General features: G+C 41.0%; 1 protein-coding gene across 3 annotated transcripts in view; it reads right to left on the bottom strand.

Annotated features, from left to right (window-relative positions):
* akap13 (A-kinase anchoring protein 13) overlaps positions 1-12,451 on the bottom strand; it is a 93,802-nt gene extending 81,351 nt beyond the window's left edge. For 2 of the 3 annotated variants that reach the window (XM_084013449.1, XM_084013448.1), the window contains exons 1-2: positions 12,328-12,450; positions 1,162-1,205 (exon numbers count right to left, since the gene is read on the bottom strand). In XM_084013449.1, coding sequence (XP_083869575.1) covers positions 1,162-1,194 — 33 coding nt within the window. In that variant the 5' untranslated portion in view covers positions 1,195-1,205; positions 12,328-12,450. Of the gene's footprint in view, positions 1-1,161; positions 1,206-12,327 lie in introns of all 3 variants that reach the window. The other variant, XM_084013450.1, reaches the window with a different exon arrangement.
* Positions 12,452-19,320: the final 6,869 nt, after the last annotated feature.

The raw sequence follows: 19,320 nt of genomic DNA, 5'->3' as shown, positions 1-19,320 counted from the left end.
AATTATCTGGGTCTATATTTTCCACATCAGTAGTCCATCAAATGCTTCCGTTTTCATTTAAATCATAATATGTAAAACATGACCACTACATTATTGATAGAGGACAATAAGATGAAGGCAAGCGGGTCTAAATGTTTGCCAGTTAGCAAACATTTAATAACCAGTTGGCCTGCATGGAGTCTGACACTGTGTTCTCCATGATCTGTCCTCACACACCCACACACACTTGTTTTCAGTTATTCCAGTTAATTAGACCTGTCCTCAGGTTGGTGTCAGGTGGAGCTAATTCAGGAATTACATGAGGTCATCTAACTCCACAATACATAATAAGGGTGATGGAGGTGTAATTTGTCCCGCCCTAACAGGTGCAACAAACAAACCACTAACGCTAACACACCTACAGCACACAGTGCTGGGACTGAGACTCTCCTCCGGCAAAGTGGGTACACCAGTGTGGGTGGAAACAGTGTGGAAGAGCATTAAGAGGCAGCTTGTGTGCACTGGCGAAATAGCTTATATGGCCGTCCTAGTAGGAATAGTAGAGATGACAATTATGGTGTCACTTATGTTCACACCAAACGTGAAGTGAATTGCAATGCAAAGACGCGAATGGACAATAATTTGCACCGTGCCAATGATGCAACGCGAATGAGGCTAATACACAAAATCCGCATGACACTATATCACATAGGAGGTTACCCTCCTGTTGTCACTGATGTTGCTGGATCAGAAATATAGGAAACAAATTGTGTATCCTGTGTCTTTGGTCACCCAGAGCTCTACGGTAGTAGTACAGAGACCAGACCAAACTTTATGTAGAAATGCATGTGTCTAAACCAGAGAAACAAACAACGAGGTCGATTTATAACAATTACTACTAATGTCAAGATAATGTTTTTACAAAATAAATGATTTAAATAAAATACATAATTAAGTTAATTTCCAAATAATTTCAATTGCAAAAAAAAAACATTGTCATTACAATGATTTGTGGATGATTGAAATTATTTTCTGGGATGGTTTGGATAATAATAGATAATAAAAAATGAATCTGGAGTCACAGTTATGTTTAGGAGTAAGAAAACTGTCATCTGCCGATTTTTAACACATCCTAACCGGCTGAGAAAGTTGAGTGAATCTCTCATGAATAATGATACTTACATAGAGTGGAGCTTGCTGTGGATTGAGTTTCATGTCCTTGGACACTGTGAAGACAAGAACAAATTAGAGGTTATAGCTTTGCAGCGTGGTAATATACAGTATACATAAATAAGGTCAGGAAGTGCAACAATCTGTCAACACAACATTAACATATTAGAAGTCAATAAAGTTGTGTTTAGCAGCAGACGCGGAGCAACATTAGCATATATTTGAAGTCATGTTTCTGGCTTCCTCATAAGTGCAAGTACAACATTCAACACTCTAGTAAATGTGGAAAAACGTGCATTAAGTCATTTCTGTGTTCGAATTGTTGCAAATGACACAACAATTCCCAAGTTGTGTGTTGTTTTTTCCAAAAATGCATGAGCTCCAACAGCATCAGAACATTGTTGCTGACAAGGTGACGGCTAAGCTTGACCCTGGCAGTAGTCCCATCACTCTGTGGGAAGTTAATAGTGCATGAGTTCTTAAGAGACACACACTGAATCACACGTGGGAACATGCACACGCACGCACACACACACACACACACACACACACACACACACACACACACACACACACACACACACACACACACACAACCAAAACTGCCAAGTCTCTATTTGTGCTCGTTTATTCACAGACAGCTGCAGCAATGATGACAAGCTGATTTTTGCGCTCCTGCCTCCTTCGATCGTCCGTTTGTTTTTCACCAGGCATAATAATAGACATAATAAAAAGGAGGTTCTGCACCAAAACACGCTACTTTGCCTCTTCTACATGGGTTTATCCCGGGAAGATCAGTTAGCAGGATTTACCGGCTCATGTTCACGTTTGATTCCCCACTCCCAGTCTGGGACGCAGGCCTCTTTTCGCAAGCCATTTTCTGGGCACAAGGTCAGAAGCAGTGAGTGTGTAATTACATCCAAAAAAAAAAAAAAACATTCACCGCTTTAGAGAACGAATGGATTAGAACCCCCTTTTTATTGAACTTTCTTCAAGAGATATTGGCCTACTTGCATTCATCAATGGGTCAAGGAACTGGTCGGCTTTGAGAGCCCGTATTCTCCTCAGTTATTTGGAGAGACAATTTTCTTTTTGTCCGACGTTCTCTGGCACTAAAACAAGTCCTTGCTGCCGGCCTCAGTGGTCAGCAGCAGCGCATTAATCACATGAACCCCACAGCAGGGGAGGCGGTGACAAAAGGCCAGGACCTAATGAGTTCAGCAGAAAAAACACCAAAAGAGTCTGTGTTGGACTCGAATGAGCACTGAAACGTGGTGAGGCAAATTCACTTTCTGCGACCCAATCCAAACATTTTTCTTCTTTTCTGCAAAATAAATAGGCTCGGGCCAGAATTAGGCGCATCAAGTCAGGGGATAATCAGTAGCTCTAATAATACTCTGGAGTCTAATCCTCTTGCCTTAAGTGCACTGGGCCAGGGACTAGCTTATTCACCACATGCATGACATTGACTGATAAGGCTCTCACATAATGTCCTCAACGGGTTCATTGGCTCATTTATATTTGCATATTTTGGACATCTGCTGGCGCTCTCTTCCTGACTATTTACCTGACATCTTATTGTCCACCAGGTGTCCTAAACCTGTTGCACAATGAGAAAATATTTGATAGGAAGTAGGCGTGTTGCTGCATTCACAGCTTTCAGTATTGAGAGTTGATAACACACGTATTCCTCTGGGAAAGGTTGCTGCGACCTCTTCCAGCTGAAACCTGCTTAACATTATCGACACATTCACACCTGGCAGCCGAACACAACAGTTGTTCTGACTTCTCTGCAGAGAATTCCCCTGTCTTCAACACATTTTGACACAATGAACACATGTTCCCTTGGCTGCATCCCATTGGTCAGAAGTTCTCTGGCTGGCTCTGATTGGACTTTGTAACCAGGAAGCGGTGAGATAAACAAGCTTTTACCCCTTAATGTTGGATCGGTTTATGTAGGCTGGATGGCCGATGTTGTCGATGGACAATGACATGTAATAACACTGGTATAGTCCGAACCAGTCAGGTTAAAGTTCGCACCTCCATCTGAAAATGTATAAACTTTATTTTTTGTGTTTAATTAAAAGATAAGCGTATGTTTTTTTATGTATGTTAGAAATGATTTAGTTTCAGCTTTATCCATCACACAGTTGGTGTTGGTGAGATTTAGTGTGGTTGGGTTTAAGTGTTTAAGGTGTGTCCTTACTCCTCAAAAACTGAGTGATTAAATTGGGTTTTGTGCAAAATATATATCATGTTCTCAGCTTGTCTGAGCTTGTTTATTGCTAATTGTCATATATACTGTTTTTTATGAGTTTGGCAAAGTAATCTTAGTAGCCGATATGTCAATCACAAGGTAGCCATGCCCTACACCATACCCTGCTTTATCATGTATTTGACTTTAAAATAGACCATAAGCTACTATATGAACCTCATGTTGTATTGAAGAAGATTGAGACTAGAGATTGAGACCATAAACTCATGTTTACAATGTTTACTGAGGTTATAAATTAAGTGAGAAGTATGGTAATTTTCTCATAGACTTCCATGCAATCAGACTTCTCTTTGCGACCAGAGGAGTCGTCCCCTAAAGGCCAGTAGAGAGAATGCAAGTTAAAGGAACATCAGCTTTGGCATCGCTTTTCAGAACAAGAGGTTGCCACCTGGATTCAAACACATCATAGTAAAAAAAAGGTAAAAGGCGAAAGAGACTAAAGCTAGAAGCTGTGTGCAGACTCAGTTTGGGTGATAATTCTCTGTCTTCATCACTACAAGAGTCTCTTTCACAAAATAAAGTTGCTTTAGTCCATCATCACAACAATTAATGCAAGTTTCATATCAGTTCACCAGGCTGCCTTGAATGTATTTTCTGTGATTGACCGGATGTTCCCACAGTACAGTGGGTGTGATGGTTCATCTGGTCAAACACTTCCTCTTGGGTAGCAGTAGTCATTCGGGGGATTTCTCATCTGTAGGTCATTTCTTACAACAGCTCCTCACATTACAGGGAATTTTCTACAACAAGATATGTTACCGTGGATAATACCTGATATCTACCGTCCAGTTACAGTGTAAATGTCAGATCATGTCATCTACAATGGTAAAACTGGAGAAGCTGGAAAGAAACTATTACAAACCAACAATTCTACCTGTATTTTTCTCAAATGATGGAAAAAGAATCAACTACACAGTTGTTCGTTCACACAGCCAAAGTTAAATGAAAACCAAAGAGAGGTTGGAAGTTAGAGTTAGATTATTTTGTTGTTTACTTAAGAGGGGAATGGGAGTGAAACTCACATTTTATTGAAAACCCATTATCCTCAGACCATAATTGACTCAAAGTCCACACCAAATCACAACACCAAACATATATTCTTCTTATCTGCTAGATGTTTTCTTCAAATGAGATGGGTAAATAAAAACCTGCACGTCGGCCATGTAATTCAGGAAAATACCTTGTATCTAAACTAAACTCTGCTTCCTTCTTAGTAACAGAAGAACCTTGAGAAATGACATCCCCTAAGCTCACCCTACGGCCACCCAACACCTGCTTATAGAGATTACACAACCCATTAACTCCACCTAAAACACTGGGGGCAGCCAGCCTTCAGCCGAGCTCCTTAAGAGTCTCCATTATGGCAGAAACTGCTTTTGAGCTGCTGTTAAAACCAAATTTTCTTCCCCTGCCACACACACAAAAAAAGCAGCCACGTTCAAGTGCACAGCCGTCACAAATGAACCAATAAATCAAGAGACAAAAGCCCCTCAATGCTGGGATAGCAGTGGTGATACGCTGAGTCAGGGTTGTGAATGGACCTGTTATGGCTTCCACAGGTCCCCTGGCTATCAAAATAAGCCATGATAGGCATGTGACTGCAGCGTGAATGAGAGGATGAACAGGATTAGCTTCACAACTCCCTAATCGGACTACACTCTTCCCAATCAACAGCTGATGATTCCCCAGCACAACCACATGCACAGGAGAGTCTAAGATCATGGTTTATGACCAAATATTCAACACTTTTCTTGCAGCTCTGTCTCTAAGTGTCTGTGACAAGGAGATCTCTCTTGAGAAACAAGATCCTTGTTCTCAGTGGGACTCACCAGCTTGCCATCACACATGATTCAATAATCCTCCCTGGATAGAAGTGCATCCAATGTTAATGTCACAGTCAAGCAAGCATCGCTTTGGGTCCAATATAAGCCTCAGGAGCAGCTTCATGAGTGTAGTTACTGGGATGAAGGGCTTTTGTGACAGACCTGATTCTGTTTGGACACAACCTAAAGGTGCCCTGTGGAGTTTTCTAGTAAATAAAATATTTTCTTTACATTCAGAGTTTCTCACCATGTGTTGCCTTCTACATGAAAGCTGATTTTGAGGTATTTTGATTCCAGCATTTTGTACATTAATGTCAACTAGCTTGCAGTAACCTTCTTGCCTGTCTTTGCTGGTACTTTGCTGCATATCTTTGTGCGTTACCACAACTAGGGCTGGGCGATAATTCAATATGATAATTTATCATACTTCAATGGGGTCATGATTTGTGATGAAAAATATTGTGAAAAACGCTAACTCTGTCTAAATTGATAATAACATGCATGCACATACTAACTCAAATTTCTGCGACATTCTGATAATTTTGCACAAAGGTTTTTCTTAATATTAGAAAATTCTCAGGATAGTAATAACCAAAATAAGCTTTACCATGTGGTTATTTCATATAGACTGAAAATTCATGAAATTAAAATTCCATGCCACAATATTCATGGCCAAAATTATTGATTATGATTCTTGATATATGCTTAAAACTCTTTAAATGGCACTATAACATGCTGGAATCACTTAACCCTCACATTTAGTTTAGTTTATTGCATCACAGATGGTGACGATAATCATGATTATCCCCATAATGGAAATTCACTGATATCAACGTGCGAGTGCTTTTTATCATGATCTGCCCATGATCCCATCCCCAATAGTGAAAACATGTAATTAATAAACGTTTCCATTGACCAAGTGAACCAAGACTTAACAAAACAAACACATATTGGTGAAAACAAATCCACATTTATGGCAGTCTTCAGCTATTGTTTTATTCATAATGACTTCTTGGGCATCATCCTCTAAAAAGGTGTGTAATCATCTTAAACAAGTTAACTTTATCAAAATCCTCCAGATCAAAGAGAATGTACTATCCTATTGGATCACATTATAACACACAATCTTAATTGATTGTCTTACAATAAACAGTGGGTAGATAAGGTGACTGGAGGCCGATGATGGCATCAACATAATCTTTTCTGTCAGCACTAGTCCATCAGAGACTTCCTGTAGTCTGAACATCCATGTCATCCCGTCTAAAGGCCACATCTCTTTAAAATACGAAAACAAACACACGTGCTATGTGCAGGTCAGGATTCTTCAGTTGCTAGGAGACAAGTATTTCAAAACCACTTCAAAAAGTAATAGTAGTATGCAAAGTTGCTTACCTTACACCACCCTGCAGCCTGCCCAATTACAGCATTGCCCTTCATGACTGCCTAATCTTATCAACAAAATGGCACCAATATTGGGGGGGGAAAAGTTCACAATGGCTATGTTCAACACTGCGTCTCTGTGAACAACCTGCACTTGCCTAGAAATGGACATTTTAATAATGTGCATTTTCAACGCTATTAATTTGCTGTTTTGCAAAACAGAGCCCGCACCTTGGAGCTTGATGAAGTGAAAACCACATATTCAAGATAGGGGAGAAAAAGACTTTTACATCAACAACTGCCATTGAGCAATGCATTTAATGTGATTGTCCTGACCAACTCCTAGGCTTAAATCTTAACATCAGTTGAAAGAGAGCACAGGGCTCATTAAACCTTTCCTGGATCAATGATGTCAACAACAAAAAAGAATCTTGTGCATAATCTGAAATCTTGAAATAAAACAGGTCACATCTTTTCAATACACATAGCAGGTAATATACAAATTTACATCAGTGTGTTCTCACCTCACAGCTTCATGTTGCCGTATTTCTGGGTCAAAATATTGGCCATTAATTATCTTGGAGAACGTCAAAACAGTAGGCTATGCTATTTTTTGTTTTTTTTCTGACCGATAGTTGATGTTGGTTTACCGATCAGTAATTGTTGCCTTGCAGGCAGCGATGCTGTGGTGGAAGTGCCTATCAAGTCACCTCACTGCAGCAATAATCAAACACGCAACTGAGTCCCCAGTTCAGTTAACAAAAAATACAGAAAATTGCACCCTATGTTGTACAAATTGAAGCTAAATACATCAATCTGGGACACTTTGAGAGCAAAATAAAGAGGATAGATCTACGAAGAACTCTGTGCTGTTTTAAACAATATAAATATATAAATAAATAAGCTTGTTGAGGAGAGAATCCTCCCACACCAAGTGGCCGTCCCTGAACCGCTGAGTTGAATCCCTCGCTCAAACACGTACCCCACCCATTGAAATCAGACAGGAAACTGGATTAGTCACTGAAAATGAGAACTGTGTGAGTTTTCCTTTTGTATCCAGCAGCAAAAAGTTCTAGCATGAGGTGTTTGATTTGAGCCGACAATCACATGTGCTGCAGTGTGACTATTGCACATGCACACATTGCAACGTCAATGCTGAAACCATGTATCCTGCAGCCACTGTCCCAGTAAGTCTCAACCGCATCAATTAGATGTGCAATGTACAAGGCCATGTGTCTGCATAGCAAACATCTTTCTTCAAGTGTATTGAAAACCTGGCATAACATTAGCGTGTGTCCGGTCGAGAAAGGGAGCGTGTGTGTGAGGGTCAGTATGAAGTCAGCAGTAATGTTACAGTTGTGAATGATGTAGCCATGCAGTGTGTGTACAGTTTATTTGTTGAAGAATAAATGCTACAACTGCTCAAGACCCAAGCCAAATTGAAAGTAGTTAGCCTCAAAGCTAACAACACCTCCGGCTCAGGTACATTTAAGGTGAGCCGACATTTAAGGTGAGCCAAGTGTTATATAACGTTGACACTAGTTAACTGGTAGCATTAATTGGTCAAAGTTCTCATTGTTAAAGGGTTCAGGTACCTGGGAATGCTTCTTCATGAAGCTATTTTTTTTATTGGGCTGCAATCAAGGACATGCAGACAAAAAGGGACAGAAGTAGGGCTGAACGATTACTCGAGTTACTCGAGTAACTCGATTACAAAAAAAGCTCCGGGCAAAATCTCCCTCATGGCTTCGTTAAATTCCTTTCTCGGCCATGATGTGAGCTCAGTGCAGGGATCATTGTTCCACACGGACCGTTTTTGAGGACGCCAGGGCTCCCGAGTGCGACCATTTTGGGTGCACATGCAACCAAAAATCAGTGAAGTGCAACTAAATATTTTCCTTGGTCGCACCTGTGCTCCGAACATTCAGCGGCTGTTTATGTGTGTAGCGTAATGTTTTTTTCCCCCCACAGCATACAGAGATGAATCACCACGGTCTGAGCAAATCAGAGGCCGAGTCGGGGCGGGCCTAGGTTTCTGACCCCGGTCTCTTCTTCGCTGAATGCTTATGAGGAAAAGTAATCAGGCGGAGTGACTTGAGCGTCAAAAATGAACTGAATGAACTGTTTTTTTCACAGAAAGTTGCTGTGCCTGTAACAACTGTCTCCCCTCGCACCTTAAGATACTGGTCCTGTGTCATGCGTCTCCGTCCGAGCTGGTGTCGGTCGGGCGTAGTTTTAAGAACCGGTCTTTTGATTCGGTCTCCAGTTCGCCGCGGGCGGGCCAACATTATGCTTTTACTGCAAAGAGTACGAGCAGAGCCAGGCTGGGAATGCTGCTTTTACTGTCGGAGCCTCGTCGTTTAGAATCTTTAAAAAAGCACCAGAAACACAAACGGTACCAGGGCAGGTGCGTGATGGGCCGAGCAGCTTGAGGAGTTCAATGCCCACTTGGTTATCTTGCTTTAGATGTAAGGTACAGTAGGGAGCTTTGGATATAACCTCCATCAAATGGCAGATGAAGAGTTCCAGGGAGAGCTTTCAGGCTCATTTAAATCTGGTGAAAGACAGAGTTCAAATGAACTGTCAGTTCATTCTTAACTCCTCTTAACTTCCCTTCAACTTCCCTGTTTTATCAACCTGTTTTCCATGCCATCCACTTTGTATAAGATTTGGAAGTGCTGCAGATTTAGATAAAATCCAATTTTACATTTTTGCTGAAAGACATTCTTTTATGGCCGAAAGGCTTGTTTGTCTTTCCGTCCAAATAGAAGTTTAATTCCGAACATGAACAACGTCTGACTCATAAAACAAGACTTCCTCTCTATTACTCAAATTTGTGACAAATTCACTTGTAGATAGTTTCCTAAAATGGATACACAACTTTCGCAGTTCAAATATGTCAAACTGAAGGAGGATTGCGGTTTGGCTCAGTTGGGTTTGATGTTTAACTCAGACGTTTGTTTAACCTCTCATGCTTTCTCCCCCGGTCAAGCCCTAGGTACTGGCCTGCCAATGTGACACTGACTGCACTCATAGCAAAAAAAACCCAGAGAGAGCAAAGTGCGTCTGCTCTGTGTTGAGCCCTTGTGTGATTATTTTTACGGTTCACTATCAGCCCTTCTCTTCTGGGACGCAGCTAAATTAGTCAGGTCTACGTCACCTCCTCAACAACGACACCACAGTAACTTGGACACACAATGTTGACTGCCGTTTAGATAATCACGGCTGTTTGATTTAATCAAAACTCGCTATTGTCTCTATGGACACATATGAGGCCGTCGTGGTGATGTGACCTCACCCTACCACACAAAAGCTGCCTCTGTGCAGAGACTGCACACAAACGCTGGCTGACAACACGAGGCTGGGGGATGAAAGGTCTCCTCAGTGTTTGGTGACAGTTATTACCCTCTCCACTGAAACCAAATACCTGTGGGCCCAGATAGCATTATCTTATTGTGAGGTGCACTGGGGGTCGGCCTGTAATCAGGGCCTGGGCCTTGATCAGTGCTCCTCCCCAGGTTTGATGGCACACCCTCCCCCTCTGTTTGCACACACCATGAAGCCATGAGGTGAACTGCAGAGACATTTTTAAATATATTCACTTTTTTGATACCGTTGTCACGTCTGAGCTGTAAAAATGAAGCTATCATCCAGCTAACTTCACACAAAGAAAACAGGGATGCAGCAAGGCTGGCTATGCCCAAAGAAACTCTAAAGCTCACTAGCATGGTGTGTGTAAAAAGGATATTTTTTTGTTTTATGGGGAATTACGTAGCAAATTATTTTGTGGCCAGGACCAGGCAAGTTAGATTCACCGGTAGAGTTGTTCGGTCAAAATGTCAAATGCCATCTTATTTTTTTTAATTCTTTACAATGGCTCTACGTATTAATCTCAAAAAGGTTGGTGCCCCCCGACCTACCATAGAACAGGGCAATGGTGTTTTAGGATACATGAGTAGTATCAATCTTCTTGTTCAACTCAAAGCAAGGAAGCAGATGAACAGATTTCCAAATATACCCATTTTCCTTTCAGTAAATAAGAGTGCTGCTGCTTTAGGCATGGTGACCCATTCAGAAAGAATACGCTTGGGCTAATGTTAAGAAGGACATTAGAATGGTGTCATGGCTTTCTGATAAAAAACTTGTGCTGGTAAACTCAAGGACCAGAAACCTGTAGAAGGTTAAATAATATTCTACCTTTGCCCATTGAGTAAATGTTCAACACATTACACAATCAACGGGGCTGTTACTTGAATTTAGCTGCACTTGGCAATCTGATTGCTCATGGGATCTGGATTTCATTTTTTATTTACAGACGCAGACTCTGGGAAAAAAAACTCAAAATGTGAAATTTTACTAATTTGAGCATCGGATGGGAAGTAACAAACTATGTTGAACAAATTGGGAACAGAGGAAGTTTGAGAAGTCCCAGTAGGCCTGATCAACATTAATGTTGATGACGCATCATTTCAATGAATAAAATAACATTAACAAAGCTTGGATATGGACCCCATAATGTCCTTCTGGTTAGTGCTATCATCTCCCAGCAAGAAAGCCCTTGGTTGGATTCTCAGCTCCAAATTTGGTCAATCAGAAACTCTAATTTGCCCACAAATATGTGTGTGTTTACCCTGGAGTAAACCAGTGAACTCTCCAGGGTCTTTCCATCATGTTACACTCCTACCAGTTGAGACATTTCACCCCACTCTATTTCTTTAGAAATTGTTTAAAAATAGCCAAAGAAGTGGGAAACTAAACCCACTGCTGGTTTTAGGAACTGAAATGCCAGCGAGGTACACAAGTTGCTTACTTCCCCCACTGATTCTCTGTTTACGCAACAATTGGCATCACAGCCCAAAAGAATGCTCCATTTCTCAAAAAGAAAATCAATAAAAGTGTGGATTTATAACTGAGATGAATACGTGTGCTCTAAATATGTGCTAAAGTACAACTAACAGCTGATTGTTTGTTGAGTGTTAGATTTTATTAGACATATTAGGGCTAAAAGTCAGCATATGTCAGCCTCAGCGTCTCCTAAACCTTACAGGCATGCTTTACATCAAGTGTCCCGGTCTACATTTAGTTCTTAAATTCAGGTCCATTTATCCTATCCGACACCTGTTACATGCGACTGATCACGGCCTTTGCATGCACCACGTGACCAGAAATGTATTTAACATGGAGAAGATAGCAGAAAAGCACAGACCACCTTAAGCTTTGATTATCAGAAAGAGGATCATCTGTTATGCTGATGAAAACGAACATTTACTTACAAGTTTTTTAAAGTTTAAATGAGTGAGGCCTCCATATTCCATCCTTCCAGAAATATATTCAGTATTTCTTTATAAACTAACAAATAGTTAACAAGTAGACATTGTAGTAATATAAGATGTAATTTTCCATAAACAGAGGCAGAAAATGCAACTTAATTGAACAGCAGCCACTTTGGTTGTACGTGTTATCTAAACCATTAAGCGTTCACAAGGCAGACGTATCTTGGCATTATGGGTGCCCAGTCAACCTTTGCTCTGGGTAATATACCAGTGCATCAGTTCCTACATAATAATACTTCTGTTTAGCTGATATCACCACCAACAATAACGTTAGAAGAGTTGTTGTTGAATTGTTCCTCTTACTGTCACTTCAAGCTACTGAGCAACTTTTAAAGCACCACATGAAGCCAAAAATGGAAAACCTTACCCTGAGTCTATGTGATGACGATGGCTACAAGCTGACTCCTCCAGGTGCACATTAAAGTCATTTTAAGTCCATCAGGGAGAGCAGGTGTGTTTATACTAGGCAGGTATCCTGAGTAGCGGACTTGCAGGCTCTCACCACACTGATTACACTGAGCTAAATATGGCTTTGTGCTAACACAGACAGTAGGCAGATCAAATCCCTGATGTCAGAGGAGAGAGGCGGAGCCTACAGGCCACAGGTCAGGTGTCTAATGCAACTGCAATGCTATACAACAATTTCAATTTCAGAATTGCGATAGTTCATGGTTGAACTAGAAATTGCTACTTTTCTTCTTATATGTAAATGCAATGTCGCCTCACAGCAAAGAGGGGCCAGGACCGGACTCCTACTGTGTGACGTTTGAATGTGCTCCCCTTGTCAGCGTGGGTTCTCTCTGTTCTACCAGAGTTCTTCCTTCCACAGTCCAAAGGGATGGGAATAGGTTCCTTGATGACTCATAGGTGTGAATGTGAGCGTGAATGGTTGTCTGTCTCTCTGTCAGCCCTGTGATAGACTGGCGACCTGTCCAGGGTGTACCCTGCCTTCGCCCAATGTCAGCTGGGATCGGCTCCAGCACCCCCCGCGACCCTGAACAGGATAAGCCATTGATAATGGATGGATGGAACTAGTAACTATACATGTCATGTTTAAATACAGAGTGATATCTTACACCATTTACCTCAGAAATCTTCCGGAGTAAAGAATAAAGTAACATAAAATTGATTTACTCAATTAAAGGTACAAGTGCCTCATAACTGTACCTGTTACTTGTAAGTGTACATCGTTATTTTTACACCATGACAACTGACTTCTCTTCTGGTGGAAGAAATGTTTCACACCTTTTGCAACAGGTTCTAAATATACTGTATTGAGGTTAACAGTGGGTGCCGACAACGAACCGCAATGACTCCAGCTCAAATTTGGCTGGGGGGGGCCTTTATCCATTTGTCATATGTCCACTGTCACTATCAATAAAAGCTGACGTGAAAAACGTCTTTTTAACTGTTTTTATCAACTTAATCAGTCATATTGTGCACCTATTTAACAATATGTCAATAAAAAAAGTGTCTGTATTTTTTATATCAAATATTTTTTTCTTCCTGGAAAACAAAATACATGCTTACATCAGCTGCTACCAACCAATATCATGACATTCATCCAGCCATTTATCAATCTGCAACCTCGACTCTGCACAGAGGCAGAGAAGATTATATAAATTGATAAATTGTTTGTGAGATAAATTGTTCAACGATCAAATCCTGTTTCAGTCAGAAATACGTGTTGTCAGGAAGCTAGATACTGTAGAAATGCTGTTTCAGCTCGAATTTAAAGATGTGCTGTGCACCACACAGAAAACTTTTTTCAGAGAGGAGTTTTCCAACAAGGAAAAAATTCAGCCATGTCTTTTTCAGACATCCTTGTGTCCATATTGCCTCTGGCTGAATTCCACTCACAGGTAAAACAGTATACAGGAGAATACTTCCTCCAGACAGTTTTGAACCCAACAGTAAATACCCCAGCTGGTTTGCACTCCATCCATCCTGACAATCCAGTTTTTGCAAGTATCTATTTGCATCCTTGTATTGGAGCCCCCCTCCCAGTTTGTTTTGTGTTTGCTTCCTGGTGGATCGGCACACAAGCGTTTATTTCTGTCCATATAGAGACTTCTAGCATTTACACATTGTTGTTAATGCAATGAAATGCACGTCTGACCACTTCTGCAGGATATTGTTTTGATTCAAGTAGGATTTCTGCATGTTTAAACAATAATGTGTCATGGTGAATGTAGAGAATAGTACTAATACTTTCATGAAAAACTTCTGGATTGTAATGTTGACTTTTTTTGTAGAAAGAGGTGGTAGCTCCACAGGCACAGTAACAATTAACAACAAAGTACGCCTGATAAGTCCCCGGAGGAAAGAGACACCACCTCGGGGCACAGAAAGTGTACAAGCTGCAGAGGTGGCTGCTGTTTTGGAACAGCGAGTGCGGCTGCTGTTCGGCGCGCTGAGAGGTTTCCAGTCTTAACAATAACTGAGTCAAGGCTTTATTTTGAATATCAGCGGGGAGTTCAGCAGTTGCCCTCACAGCCATACAAAACCTATCCCGCATTGTGAACTGGTACCTGTAAGACTTCCTCTAATGCTTGCATTCTATAGTAAATGCAGTGTAATTACACGGCTGACACTGTGCATACCCTCAATCATCATTAAATTAGGGGTTTGCGAAGATGAGAAATTGGATGTGTTCAGCTTGGAGCCAGCAGAATCCTCCTGGTAGTTCACAGTACTCTCAATGGGAGGCCAACTCCTTTTTTCATTTATCTGTTGTGCTGGAGCTTAATGCTTATTTCTGACTGGGACAGCCTCACAACTGGGCCTACAGTTTGCTGGAAGAGACACAAAGGAGACTAATAAGCTTATGGAATTTAAATTCTTCATTACAGACTTACATATTCTTAAATTAAAAAGATGACACCCAGTGTGACCCGACATGACTGCCCTGATAGTCAAGACTTATCGATTTCTTTAAAAGAGAGCAGAATTCCATTTAAATCACTGTACTGTGAAAAATGCATAACCTTAACATTTGGACACATTTATTAATTAAAAAGATGAGAAATGTACACTTTGAAAATATACTTAATAATTGCTGTGACACACACACCCAGATTACAACAACAGGGTGGTTCAAATCCAAGGGTGTACTGGACGCTTTTCCCTCTATGACCAGTGGCAACAGCCAGTTCCCAGTTTGGAACCGTGTGTTACTGTCAATCTCAGGCAAATCTCCTTTAAAAGTCATTAAAGTTAATAATTAGTTAAGTATTTCAAGCGATACGGTTATTCAGACACACCTTGAGAAGAGTATGGACACTGTCACCTCCTCTGCAGAATACCATATGAGGTCACGGGCCAATCCCACAGTGGAAAGCATCCACATGAAGACACAGAGAAGGCAGATGACGCTAGACTACGGAGTTAGATATAGTGAGTCAACACTGACTGTAAGAAGTCTCTGCAATGACAGCATAAGGAGCAGATGCTCAAAATTTTTGAGGAGTCATAACCAGTGACAACGAGGGCCATACCACCATATTAACTATATATATTGTGTTTACAGTGAACACTGGCTATGTTCAGTGGAGTAGTTTTCTAAACTGGAGCGGGATACGGTCCAAGTACTCCTGAAAGTGAGGAAGACGTGTTCTGAATGTGTCTTCTCAGCAAACCTATGGAGGTGTTATAAGGGCAAGCAGAGGGCGGCCATGTTTTGGTTCCTTCAGAACATTATTTAGTGGGTGAGGTCAAGCGAGTGTGAATAAATTAGTACACCACTGTTTTCCTTTACATGAGTGCAGACCCTCCCACTATAGCATATATCTAAATTATTATTAACAATGTATATGTTGTATATTCATCATTTGTCTGTAGTTTTATTATATGAAAGTATTTATTTAAAAAAGAATCATGTATAGGGATAGCTATACAATTCTTCTGCTCTTATAACACATTTATATATTGACACCTTTTTTCCCATCACGTTTAACGTCGAAAATAGGCTATTCCGACGTATTTGGTGCTAATGAGGGGCTTTGTAGTAAAGTTAGCATCATTTACCTTTAGCTCCTTGGCTAGTTTGAAAAAACCTAGCTTATATTGTACTTTGGTTGCTTTTGTAGAGTATCATTTTACATTTCTATGGGACCAATGAGTTCGTCACGGTCGCTGTCGCCGAGTTCAGAGAAACGTGAGAAGTCCCCACATCGGGCCGACGGGCTCTGAATGAGGATGTCATGGCTACCAAGCAACAAGTTAAAAGCCCCTCAGTCGTTAAACACACTTCTCTCAACGTGAAACACCGTCCGGACAGACACAGAGTTAGAGACTTGTTCATATCAGGCACCAGTAAACGAGGGATACGCTGTAACAGACTCCTCTTACCTCAAGCAGATGAAGCTCGGAGTGAAGAAGAAGCAGCAGCTTTTGGACGCATAATAATCCTCCTGATGGCCGGCCTCGCTTTGTTCGGAGCTGGGTTCAAAAGTGTGTTACTGTAGTCTGAAGTGGATGCGCGGAGGTGCGGGGCTCCCCGTCCAGAAACAAGAGGACTGAGTGGACTTTCTTACAGTTGTTAGTGTTTCCCAGGACAACTCAATGGGAGGAGTCTGCACGAGGGCTATTATCAGCCCTCTTTGCACCGGGTTCTTTGAGGATCAGTTTCACACTCAAGGAGGAAGTACATGTTCAGCTGCGTGGGAGGCAAAACTGACCTCAGTGCTGTTAAAAGCAATGCATTGACAACTCGAGGTTAAGTATTATTGTGTGTGTGTGTGTGTGTGACTGTTCCAAATAAGTCTCGTGGTCGCTCTTCTGTGGCACCGCGAAGCTAGCAAAGTTTTGGTATCTTCCTGTTGGAGTTTTTCACAATAAAAGGAGCAACGTCGCAGAAGTTTTACTTGCGTCATACTGATTTAAAAAATGATTATGAGAATGTGTTTTCACCTTCTTTGTTCTGACTTATTCTTGTTTGAATTATTGTTATTGTTCTTGGAGAATAGAGTAATAGTGTGTGTGTGTGTGTGTGTGTGTGTGTGTGTGTGTGTGTGTGTGTGTGTGTGTGTGTGTGTGTGCCTAAACAGACAGGCAAAGTAACCTAGCTGGCAAACTAGACCTCCCACCAGCTGTGCTTTTATTATTAAAATGTTGCTTTTATTTTGAAGGCAAGACTCAAAGCAAGCCACAGAAGATCTAGGTAGCAATGGCTAAATTAATAAAATAAATAATGTATGAATAATGTATAATTACACTATAAGTTCACTTTTAGTTCTAGTTTTATGGAACTACAATCACATTTATGTGCTGTTAACATCACCTTTATGTAGCCATGAAACAGTTTTCATCAGCTCTGTATTTTCTCCACCACTTTAACTGCCACTTACTATTCCGAAAGAGCAAATATATACAATATCCTGTAGAAGAGGCTATATTAATACTATATAAGGATTAAATGCATTAACTTGAAAGGTCGATTTCAGGCAAATTCAGTACTGTGAATATCATATGAAATGCCATATTCAAAGCACGCCTTACGATATGATAAGGTCACTGATCCCAAAAGATATAGGGTATGAATCTGAAGGAATCTTCTTCATTGTTTTTCTTTCTTTCTTGGATTGTCTACTGATGCAAGCATCAGTTGTTTGTCAGGTTTTATGTGGTGGTTTTGTTGCTGTCTCATTGTGACTGCATACAGGACCTTTTAGGCACAGGAGGAAAAAACTGTTGTGGTTTGAACTGCCCTCTGCTGGTTCAATTGGCCTTCTGCAATGATCTCTCACAGTTTGAACTAAAGACACCAAAGTGCTCTTGAGGCATTTGGAGCATACAGATGGTGCAAGCCATTAGGCAAAAACATTTTTGTTAAATAAAATAATTTTTTCCTTTTAATTTACGATACAGACCTGCAAAACAATGGAAAAGCAGACTCGAGCAGCAGAGAACAGCAGTGTATGTGCACTCAACTAAAAGGATTTTCTTCTATTCAGAAATTATTCCCTGCCTCTGATGAGCACTGTTTGGCATCCAAATGCCTCTATTCATAATTCAACCTTGTGTTTGTTGTATACACACCTGTACAGAAGGGATGCAGTTATTATGAATAACCTTACTTTCCAGCAGGCTTATGCATAATTGTATACATGAGTAGAAAGCAGGGTGGCGCTTAGAAGGACCATTCATCCCTTCACTTTAGGTGACTATTAAATAAAGCTATGTTATTTATACGTGATTTAGCTTCAGACAGTTCATTAGAGCTGGACAACTGATAATGCATATGACAAGATAGGATGTAAATATCTTCCTTTCCAAATACTCATCTGACTGGCATCTTTTGAGTGACATGAATTGAATATAGATTGTGTTATGAAAAAAAAGAAAGAAGAAAAAAGCATTCATTGGTTTGCAGCAGAGCCTTGGCAGCTGGGGCATGGAAAGAGAGAGGACATTTTCAACTACTGCATTTTGATCATTTTATGGGTCCACGTTGGTGAGAGTGGACTGACCTACCAGGTTGGAGTTTGTCTCACTCCACTCTCAGCATTGCAATGACTGTGAAAAAATAATTACTGATGAATCACATGCCTGTAACCAGAAAGAGAATGCCCTGTATTCTGCCAGTTACGATAGACAGAACACAGAATTACATCAAGCCTGATGCATAGAGAAAAATAGCATACATATTCAAAGGTTTTTATATTAAAATCAAAAGTATGCACATTTTAGGTTAATAACGCTGATGGTTTTGAAACAATTCAAGCTGTTACACCATTGGCTGACTACATTATTGGATTGTAAACATGTGAAATGCTAAACTTGAGTTGATCTTTGGATTTTGAATGTATTCACATCCTTCAAACTACAAAGACGTACTGTGCAGCGAACGGTATTTCTGTCTAAAGCTCAACTTCTCTGCACTTTCTGTATCTGGCACCTCATCAAACACGTGCACACGGTGTGAGAGACACATCAGGGACACAGTTTCCATCACTGTACGTGAAATTGAACCCGCAAAAAGGTTATTTCAGAGGCCCAGCGGGCGGCCCAACATTCCTCCCATCACAAGTATCTGAGCTCGGAGCTTTGTGTCTCTCCTCCACCTGCAACCAGCCGCAGGTTAGATAAATGGCAGGTAGCATTGAAAAGAGTCCCCATTCACCGCCACGCTGAGCCGCACTTAGACACATTATTGCAGTCTGGAGGAGGAGTGGAGGGACGTGGGGGGAATGTAGAAGCAGGGGCGGTCTGCAGACTGCCAAAACACAAGCGAGACGGGGGAACAAGCACGACACAAAGAAGTACATAGCTGGCTTTGTGCTGCGGTAAAAGGAGGTTTTGTAAGTTGGAGGACTTGGATGGAAGAGATAGCCCTGAAACCCCCCCTAGCCAGAGTAAA

The sequence above is a fragment of the Eutrigla gurnardus genome (genome assembly GCF_963514095.1).
Source record: "Eutrigla gurnardus genome assembly, chromosome: 1".
Lineage (NCBI taxonomy): Eukaryota > Metazoa > Chordata > Actinopteri > Perciformes > Triglidae > Eutrigla > Eutrigla gurnardus.
This window is presented reverse-complemented; position numbering and strand designations above follow the sequence as displayed.